This window comes from Hemiscyllium ocellatum, chromosome 12 (assembly GCF_020745735.1).
Source record: "Hemiscyllium ocellatum isolate sHemOce1 chromosome 12, sHemOce1.pat.X.cur, whole genome shotgun sequence".
Taxonomy (NCBI): Eukaryota; Metazoa; Chordata; class Chondrichthyes; order Orectolobiformes; family Hemiscylliidae; genus Hemiscyllium; species Hemiscyllium ocellatum.
This window is the reverse complement of record NC_083412.1, coordinates 51,598,594-51,609,072: the sequence shown is the minus strand read 5'-3', so window position 1 is coordinate 51,609,072 and position 10,479 is coordinate 51,598,594. Positions and strand designations below refer to the sequence as shown.

General features: G+C 43.2%; 1 protein-coding gene across 1 annotated transcript; it reads left to right on the top strand.

Moving 5' to 3' along the window:
* The first annotated feature begins 223 nt into the window (after nt 1–223).
* On the top strand, nt 224–10,165 carry dynlt3 (dynein light chain Tctex-type 3). Its single transcript, XM_060833041.1, has 5 exons — nt 224–350; nt 3,316–3,357; nt 4,550–4,673; nt 6,749–6,826; nt 7,429–10,165. The coding sequence occupies exons 1-5, from the start codon at nt 324–326 to the stop codon at nt 7,503–7,505; spliced, it is 348 nt and encodes a 115-aa protein (XP_060689024.1). The 5' UTR covers nt 224–323; the 3' UTR covers nt 7,506–10,165.
* Nucleotides 10,166–10,479: the final 314 nt, after the last annotated feature.

Genomic DNA, 10,479 nt, shown 5'->3' with positions numbered 1-10,479 from the left:
GGGCTCCATGGGCGGGAGTGAGAGATCCTCCCGGGCTCCAGGGGGCGGGAGTGAGAGAGCCTCCCGGGCTCCAGGGGGCGCAGTGAGCGGCCAATCCGGGCTCCAGGGGGCGGGAGTGAGAGATCCTCCCGGGCTCCAGGGGGCGCAGTGAGCGGTCCTCCCGGGCACCAGGGGGCGGGAGTGAGAGATCCTCCCGGGCTCCAGGGGGCGCAGTGAGCGGTCCTCCAGATAGGCCTTACGTCACCAATCTATGTTGCAGGCCGACGTCAGGTGGCGGTGACAGGGAGAGGCAGCGGCTCCGGGGGCACATAGTGATCCTGAGGATGGAGGAGTATCCGGCCGGGGAGGAGGTGAGCTGCAATCGCGTTGATGGCCGGCTCGGTGATGTCTCAGTGAAGCCGGAGTAGCTGAGAGTCACTTGAAGCCGAGGTCGACGTCGCTTAGGGCGGTGGCTGTCATCACCATTCTCATTATCACCACGAAAATGTCGGCGCCTGACAATCTCTTGTCTCACCTCCTCACGTACAAACCCCCCCCCCAACACTCCCCCACCCCCACACTAACATCCCCACCCCCCCAACACTCCCCCACCCCCACACTAACACACCCCCACCCCCCCAACACTCCCCCACCCCCACACTAACACACCCCCACACTAACACACCCCCACGCCCCCAACACTCCCCCACTCCCCCACCCCCACACTAACACTCCCCCACCCCCACACTAACACACCCCCACCCCCCCAACACTCCCCCACCCCCACACTAACACACCCCCACCCCCCCAACACTCCCCCACCCCCACACTAACACTCCCCCACCCCCACACTAACACTCCCCCACCCCCACACTAACACTCCCCCACCCTTACACTAACACTACCCCATCCCCACACTAACACTCCCCCACCCCCACACTTGCACTCCCCCACACTAACACTCCCCCACCCCCACACTAACACACCCCCACCCCCCCAACACTCCCCCATCCCCACACTAACACTCCCCCACCCCCACACTAACACTCCCCCACCCCCACACTAACACTCCCCCACACTAACACTCCCCCACCCCCACACTAACACTCCCCCACACTAACACTCCCCCACCCCCACACTTGCACTCCCCCACACTAACACTCCCCCACCCCCACACTAGCACTCCCCCACCCCCACACTTGCACTCCCCCACACTAACACTCCCCCACCCCCACACTAACACTCCCCCACACTAACACTCCCCCACCCCCACACTTGCACTCCCCCACACTAACACTCCCCCACCCCCACCCCACACTAACAGTCCCCCATCCCACTCCCACACCCCCCCAACACTCCCCCACCCCAACACCCTCTTTCCACACCACACGAACACCCCCCCCACCGACGCTCTCCCACCCTCACCCTGATGCTCCCCCACCCCCCACCTCGACGCTCCTCCGCCCCCACCCCCACCTCGATGCTCCCCCACCCCAACACCAACACTCCCCAACCAACACCCACATCCCACACCACACTGACACTCCCCCACCCCACACCAACATTCCCCCATCCCCGTCCCACACCAACACCTTCCCGTCCCACACCAACACCTTCCCATCCCACACCAATACTTCCCCCACCCCTCCACCAACACACCCCATCCTGCACCAACACTCCCTCACCCTGCACCAACACCCCCATCCCCCGCCAACACCCCCTGATCCCCCGCCAACACCCCCATTCCCCGTCAACACCCCCAGATCCCCCGCCAACACCCCCCGATCCCCCGCCAACACCCCCCCGATCCCCCGCCAACACCCCCCCGATCCCCCGCCAACACCCCCCCGATCCCCCGCCAACACCCCCCGATCCCCCGCCAACACCCGCCCGATCCCCCGCCAACACCCGCCCGATCCCCCGCCAACACCCGCCCGATCCCCCGCCAACACCCGCCCGATCCCCCGCCAACACCCCCCCCGATCCCCCGCCAACACCCCCCGATCCCCCGCCAACACCCCCCCGATCCCCCGCCAACACCCCCCCGATCCCCCGCCAACACCCCCCCCGATCCCCCGCCAACACCCCCCCCGATCCCCCGCCAACACCCCCCCGATCCCCCGCCAACACCCCCCCGATCCCCCGCCAACACCCCCCCGATCCCCCGCCAACACCCCCCCGATCCCCCGCCAACACCCCCCCGATCCCCCGCCAACACCCCACCCCCCCCATCCCCTGCCATCGCCCCACGCCCCCACTCTTCCACCAACTCTCCCTGCCCTGTGCCAAGGCCTCCCCGCGCCAGACACAGTCCCCATCCTACCAGCCACAAGCTTTCTCACCCCACACAAACACATCCCACCCCAGCCAGAACCTTCCCCACTCCCCAGCCCGCCAGACACAACCTTCCCCACTCCTCAGAAACACTCTCGTCCTCACCGCCTCAAATCTTTCCCCATCTCGACCCAACCCCAAAACCCTTTCCTTCCAACCAACCAACCCTCCCAACTGGTGGCTCAGTGGTTAGCACTGCTGCCTCACAGCATCAGGGTCCTAGGTTCGATTCCACCTGTGTGGCATTTGCACATTCTCTCTGTGTCTGTGTGAATTTCCTCCCAATGTCCAAAGATGTGCAGGTTAGGTGAATTGGCCATGCTAAATTACCCATAGTGTTAGATGCGTTCGTCAGTGGGAAATGGGTCTGGGTGGGTTACTCTTCAGACTGGTTGGGCCAAAGGGCCTGTTTCCACACTGTAAGGAATCTAAAAGTTAACTCCCTTTAATTCTACATTCAACCACAAGCAGATAAAGCCAAAAAGAACTTCAGTAATATTAGGGTGGTGCAGTGGCACAGTGGTTAGCATGCTGAGGCAGCTCCAGGGACCTGGGTTCAGTTCCCACCTCAGGCAGCTGTATGTGTGAAGTTTGCTCATTCTCCTCATGGGTTTCCTCAGGGTGCTACGGTTTCCTTTCACAGTCCAAAAATGTGCAGGTTAGGTGATTGGCCATGCTAAATTTCCCGTAGTGTTAGGTAAAGGGGTAAATGCGTGGGTATGGGTACGTTGCTCTTTGGAAGGTCAGTGTTGACTTGTTGGGCTGAAGGGCCTGTTTCCACACAGTAAGTAATCTTAAAAAAAACTCCAATCCTCAACAGTCTCTTCCCCCACCCTCCCTGTGGCACAATCTCATTACCCCTTCATGTCCCTCTCCTCCCCAGCATGTCCTGGTTGTTCCCCCGTGCCCCAAATTATCTTTGATCGCTTTTAGGTAATTGAGATTGCTAGTAATGTGTAACTTTTCTGATGTCACATTTACCAGTGAAATGTTTGTTCGCAGATTTCCTTCAATGCAGATGAAACCAGCAATATTGTCAAAGAGGTAAGGTTATATTCATTGCAAGTGGCTGTATTAAAATACAGTAGGTGAATTTAGAAATAAAATAATATTGGGTGTCTGTGATGCTGTCCTGAGATGTAGCTACCCTTCTGAAAATGAAAACTGTCTGTAAATAATGCTCTGTTTGATAAGGCAATCTGTACTTGGCTTAGCATTCTAGATTTTTCTAATCTGCCTTTTCAGGGATGTTGTTACACGCTGTTGGAGTAGGTGGAACTTGAACTCCAGTCTCCTGGATCAACAATGGGACATTGGTTGAATAAGATGTAACTGGTTCTTCAAGGGTTTTTTTTAGATTAGATTAGATTACTTACAGTGTGGAAACAGGCCCTTTGGCCCAATAAGTCCACACCAACCCCCTGAAGCGCAACCCACCCATACCCCTACATTTACCCCTTACCTAACACTATGGGCAATTTAGCATGGCCAATTCACCTGACCCGCACATCTTTGTGACTGTGGGAGGAAACCGGAGCACCCGGAGGAAACCCACACAGACACGGGGAGAACGTGCAAACTCCACACAGTCAGTCGCCTGAGTCGGGAATTGAACCCGGGTGTCAGGCGCTGTGATGCAGCAATGCTAACCACTGTGCCACCGTGAGTATTCCTAATTTCATTGTGTACCTGAGGGATTTTGAGTTCGCATATTTAAAAGTCTTCAAATTCTGTTGAAGAAAATGTGATTTTTGGAGACCTCAGTGTCCTTTTAAATGACATTTATAATTAGGAAATTACTGCAAATTAAAACATGCCAACCAGATGGAATGGGCTTGAATCAGTGACTGATAAATCTGGTATTTGGTTAGCATGTTTTGTTCATTGTCTCTCGAGAACAGGTCGATGTATTTCTTGATGTGTTAGTGAAGATTTGAAAAACTGGAATAATTGTAAGGAACATTGGTGTGTTTGGGGTGATGCAATGTATACAATGCTGCCTTCCTCAGTATCTGATGTAGAACTTCCTTGGTAGCCTTTCTTATTGTGGCTATTTAATAATACTGTGTAGTTCTGTCAGTCAACTTAATTTTCCCCTTTGTCCTTGAAATGGAATCTTAATCTGAACAGACTGTCACTATTCTGTATTGAATTAAAACCTGCAAAAAACATAAAGCATATTAGCAGAAATGTTTAAGCCATAAATATGCAGTTAATTTCAGTGATTTATTTTCAGTGCGTTGACAATATTATTGGAGGGGTTGATTATAATCACAGCAAGATCAATCAGTGGACTGCAGCTGTAGTTGAACAATCCCTGATGCATTTGGTTAAAATGGGAAAACCGTTTAAATACATTGGTGAGTATTCTGTAATAAAGTAAAAAATAATTTCAGAGGTACAAATTGTTGTTAAGCTGATAAGGTTTGTTTACTTTGCTACATCACCTTGAAGTAGAGGGAAGGATTCAGGATAAGAATGTCTTAGTACTGTGTGAGGCTCAAACTCTGAAAAGAAGTTTACTCGTATTTTCTTTCCTGCTACTGTTCCTGGTTTGACATTCATGATTTTTTAATGGCTGTCTGTTGAAGAAAGATGAGACCGAATTGAGATGAGCATTAAATAAATTTTGTAATATTTGTACATAGAGTAGTTGGTTTGATAGTTCACCTTTGATTTGGTAGCTAATTTTCAGTTACACTTCTGTACAGTACTAGGGTGTAATCATTCAGGGTGTACAAAGTTAAAAATCGCACAACACCAGATTATAGTCCAACAGGTTTAATTGGAAGCACTAGCTTTCTGAGCACTGCTCCTTCAAGTGGTTGTGGAGGACATAATTGTAAGACACAGAATTTATAGCAAAAGTTTACAGTATAATGTAACTGAAATTATATATTTGAAAAATACCTTGCTAGAATGGCCATGTTGGTTTCACTTCTTTCATATGTAAATCACAAAACCTTTTTTAAAAGTTACGTTCTCAGGTTAGCTTTAACTTTTTTAAAAAACAGTTTTGTGATTTACATATGAAAGAAGTGAAGCTATCATGGTATTCTAACAGGTGAGAGACTTAACAAAAGATCAAGGTATTTTTCAATGTATAACTTCAGTTACATCACACTGTAAACTTTTGCTATGAATTCTGACTTATAATTGTGTCCTCCACAACTTGCTCCTGATGAAGGAGCAGCGCTCCGAAAGCTAGTGCTTCCAGTTGAACTTCTTGGACTATAACCTGGTGTTGTATGATTTTTAACTTTGTACATCCCGGTCCAACACCGGCATCTCCAAATCATCATTCAGTGTACTTTGGTCATGTTGGTATGGAATAAATGTGAGTAAAAAGTGAGGTCTGCAGATGCTGGAGATCAGAGCTGAAAATGTGCTGCTGGTTAAAGCACAGCAGGTTAGGCAGCATCCAAGGAACAGGAAATTTGATGTTTCGGGCCAGAGCCCTTCATCAGGAATGAAATCAGCATGGAATAAATGTGAATTTACCTTGGTGCTTTATTGAATTTCTGACCTGAATGAGATAAATAAAGTAAAACTGGTGTTTGTTTAGTAACTGCTTGAAGTTATATTTTAAAGGATTGTTTCATGAAAGACTGAAATTGGAGAGCTTTCCCCAGTCTCTAATGATTCAATAAACTTCCAGTTGTTTTACTTTTAAGACCCATTGCTTATCCTGTATGGAAAGATAATTCTGTGACTTGCAGTACTGTTTTTTGAGAGATTCAATTTGATGTAAGATCTGGGTGTTGGATTTCAGTACTTGGTTATGTCTCGCAACAAATAGTGGTCGAGGTTTTCTAATCCTCATGTCAGCTGTTACCTTCATTGGTTACTCTCAACATTACAACTGCAAATGTCTTGTTAAAATAAACTGAACTTCTATAAATTCCCTGCACATTGTTGAACACTTTGAGATGTTTTCCCATTTTTGAGTTGTTTTGAAAGAAATAGGTTTTGTAATTATGTTTCTAAATAATAATCCAAAGGCTGCTTGTTGCAATCCCACTATGGTAGTTTGAGAATTTTGAATTCTGATCAACAGAACTCTGGGAAAAAAATTGGTAAAAGTGACTGGTTTTCATTAATATCCTATAATTTCACAATCAGGAAGGACATCTATACTGTGACCTTATCCAGTCTGACCTCCATATTTTATAATAGCTCTTTTGCCAAGATGATTGACTCTTGTGATCTAACAAACCACTCAGTTATATCAAATCACTGCCAGTTGTTCAGGAATAAAATCCACAAAAAAATTTACAAGGCCACCAAGGACGGCAATAAATACACAGCTTGTCAGGGCGCCAACTTTCCAAATTAGGGCAGAAACCTAGCGTTTAGATAAAAGCAGCATTCTCTAATTTATATGTTTGTTACTCTGAAAAAGCATTCTCACTGAATTATATTTTGATAATTCTAGTGACTTGTGCGATAATGCAGAAAAGTGGAGCTGGTCTCCACACAGCAAGTTCATGTTACTGGGATAGCAACACTGATGGTAAGTCTTTCCTTCTTAATATTTAGAATTTTTTACAAACATATCTAAAAGTAGAGTATCTATTTAAAAATTGGTGCCTTAATTGAAAGTAATATATTTCATAGCAAAGTCTAATGATTCCATTAAATAATAGAATGTCTGATGTGTTGGTTTGAATACCACATTATAACATTGTGCATGAAAGTAGAAGAGAGTTAATTCAGGCCACTGATTGTTCTGACATTCATCAGTTTCAATCTGGTGACATTTTGCTTCAGTGTGAAATTCAGTTTTTCTGTTTCTTGAGAGTTGAATATGTTGCTAAAACAAGAAAAAAATTGTCATATGTAAGTTGTAATTGATTAGACACAATAAGTCAAGGATCGACCTTTGGTATGTGTCCCTAGCAGATCATCTCTTTAAAAATATACAGCCCTTTCACCCTATCCAACTGAATTGTCTACTGTATTTTGAAAGCAAGAGTTTACCATATATCTTTTCCATTCATGAACTCAAAGTATAAAGTGGTGTAATTGGCTTATAAAGTTTATGGTATCATAAGCTGTGATATTTTAGAACCCTGCATAAATTTATATAGATTAATATGTGTTTTGCATTTGCAGGAAGCTGTACCGTGAGATGGGAAAACAGGACCATGTATTGTGTCATCAGTGTTTTTGCCGTCAGCATTATGCTGTGATGTGCAAGATGTGCTTGTGTGCATTGCTATCTCTAAACACCAACTCTTAAAATATGTACATAAGAGAGACCATTTATTTGTGAGTTAGGGTTAGCATACATTGTTTGTGGATGAGGCATAATAGTGTACATTTGATCAAGAGTTACAAAGCAAAAATCCATTCCATAAAAGGCTACATCTTGTTTATTCCTGACCAATTTAAACATCCACTGAACTATTTCACCACTCTATACCCAAGCTGTGGACTAAGTATCCACTACAGATATTTTATCAGCAGAAATAACAGCTAATTTTCACCAGTCTTTGCCATTTTGAAGATTGGATTTAATTGTTACATTATTGTGTTGTAGTAGACAACTGATGTAGGTTAGTTCGAATAACTTGTCGTACATGCTGTTTAGTCAGCGAACTGTCAACTCTTTGCTGCAGTGTACATTTGACTGAATCAAACAAGCCGTTTCCTAAATCATAAAAAAACTACAGTGAAATTAGTAATGCAAAATTCACATTTCCTTATTTTATTCAATTTTTAATTTTCAAATCATGTATTTTTGATTTGAAAGAAATTCCAGAAAAAAGAACTTAATTGGATAAAATAATCCATTTCTTTTTTGAAGTTTGAGAGATTATCTTGTGCATAATGTAAATTTAAAAATTAATGATTAATATATGTTTGCTTAACAATGTTTGCAGTATAGTAGATCAAAGTTCTGAATATTGAGTATGTTGACAATATGAAACATGGTAGCTAGAATTGATTAGCTATTTAAAGATGTGCTTTTGGAGTTAAATGCAGAGTCTGAATCCTATTTAAACGTCAATTGAATTATCCCCAGAAATGAATTGGACCCTTATAACTGCTTCATGATGTGATAGTTGCATCTTTGATGTTGTAACTTCTTTCTTAATTAGTAACTGACTAACTTGGATTTTGAGACCTGCGCACCCTCCACTGAAGGCAGGATATTGCATTTTTAAAAAACATTTTCAGTTTACACACTTTTTGCAGTTCCGTAATGAATTGAAAATGCTTCGCACTACATATACGTCACAAATTATCAAGTAAAGTTGTCATTTTCACTTAAGCAATGTGAAATACAATATAGACATCAAAACATTGCTTTTATGTTCAGTAATTTCCTGCATTAAAATTGTAAATGAAATTATCCTCTGATGTAAAAGTATGAAGTCTTTTTAAAGGAAGCTATTGCATTTGAGCTATAGTTCTCTTTTAAAACTGGGTGCAGAAATTCTTTTGCCATTTGAAAAAGACTGATGGGGTTTTTCCTTTATTCAGTATTGATAGTGGCATTGAATAAATGTATGTTTACTGTAAACAGGAACATAACTACAACCAAGTCAATCAGATTAAATCTGGGTGGTGGGAGAAGTAATATTTTATATTCCAAATGAAAATATTTTGCTGTGACTAATTTTGTAAACATTTGAATTGTGTGAAAGATGATGTGTACATAGGAAGATATTTCAGTGGTGAAAAAACTAATCCAAAAGTTATTGTATTTTGATTTACTTGTTGATACATGTAAACAATTTTAAGCGAAGAATTGTGTGTGGAAAACAAAATGTGGCTAATGATTGGATCTTGAATTTGTTTATTTTAATTAAACTGATCAAATGCTGATAACTACAAAAACATAAATAGTAGTTTTCATGGTCGAATAGAAAGGCAAAACTTGCATTTAACTATCACCTTTCATGGTTTCTGGAATTGCCAAATCCTTATCCTGTTAATGAAGTACTTTCTGAAGTGTTACACTGTTGTAATGTAGGAAATGCAACAGCAACTTGCTCACAACAGGGTCCCAGAAACAACACTTTAATAGTGACCAGCTAATGTCTTTTTGGTAATGTTGATTGAGAATAAATATTGCACATAACACCAGAAATAGTAGCATGGGATCTTTTACTACCACTTTAAAGGGAAGATGGTGCTTGCTTTAATTTCTCATTCAAAAGACTGCACCTCAAACATTGCAGCAGAACCTCAATGTGGAAATGTCTACTCAGAATTTTATGGGCAGTCTTTGAAATGATCCTCGAACTCTCAAGCAACTGACTCAACTGAGTTGTACCAATTGTGTCATAGTTGACTGGGTTTGATGTCGTTTGGTTATTTTTATTTAGAACTCAACCACTGTTGCAGGCTAAAGCCTAAAACTTACTTTAAACATTTGTGTCCACTATTAGCAAGGCAGACATACGAATTCTGAAAGAACAATAATTTTGATTCTTACAGGATAAGTGAAGTGATCTGTTGAGGAAATAATAAAATTATACTTGTTTACTTTTGCAGTTTTTAATGTCCTTGATTCCATTAGTCTTTCTTAGCCGACCTGTGCTTTTACTTAGGTATTTTTTTCTCCCACCAGAAACCTTTAGAACCTTTTACTCTCAATTACTGGTAGAAACTTGTGGTAGTGCCTGGAACTCAGGCAATACTAAAATGAGTATCAAGGCCTATAGTACACGTGAAGCACTAAAATGTAAAGTCTGTTTCAATTTCAGGTATATTAAGTTGTTGATAAGATCTGGAAAATTACTTCTCAATGCAGATCAGTAAAGAATAATATTTCCTTGATTATCCAGATCATTTTAATAACTGGTTATCTCCAATCACTGACATCAGTTGACTATTTTCCTTTTCCTTCTTTACATGTTTTCTGATTAAACTACAATGTTCTGTATAAACTTAGGATTGTGCCCATGTGTTGTTATTTATTTTATTTTGTGCAGATAATTGAACATCATATATTTCTCTTCTAACTACATGAAATGGTACAGACTTCAATGTCTCAATGTTTATTTTGGCATGTTGTTTAAATGTACCACTTGTTTCCTTCAGGCAGCAAAGAATCCCTGCACCCTATTTCGAACAAAATACTTGTCAGGGATCTTAGGAATGTACCATAGACTATAAGCTGCGAACATTTTGAAATATTTCTGAGAACTAAAA

What these genes read in the sequence shown, in the direction of transcription:
- dynlt3 (XM_060833041.1), top strand. Translation starts at nt 324, where the DNA reads ATGGAGGAGTATCCGGCCGGGGAGGAG. An exon ending in AGTATCCGGCCGGGGAGGAG is followed by an intron (nt 351 to 3,315) that starts GTGAGCTGCAAT and finishes GTTTGTTCGCAG; the next exon opens with ATTTCCTTCAATGCAGATGA. An exon ending in CTGGGATAGCAACACTGATG is followed by an intron (nt 6,827 to 7,428) that starts GTAAGTCTTTCC and finishes TTGCATTTGCAG; the next exon opens with GAAGCTGTACCGTGAGATGG.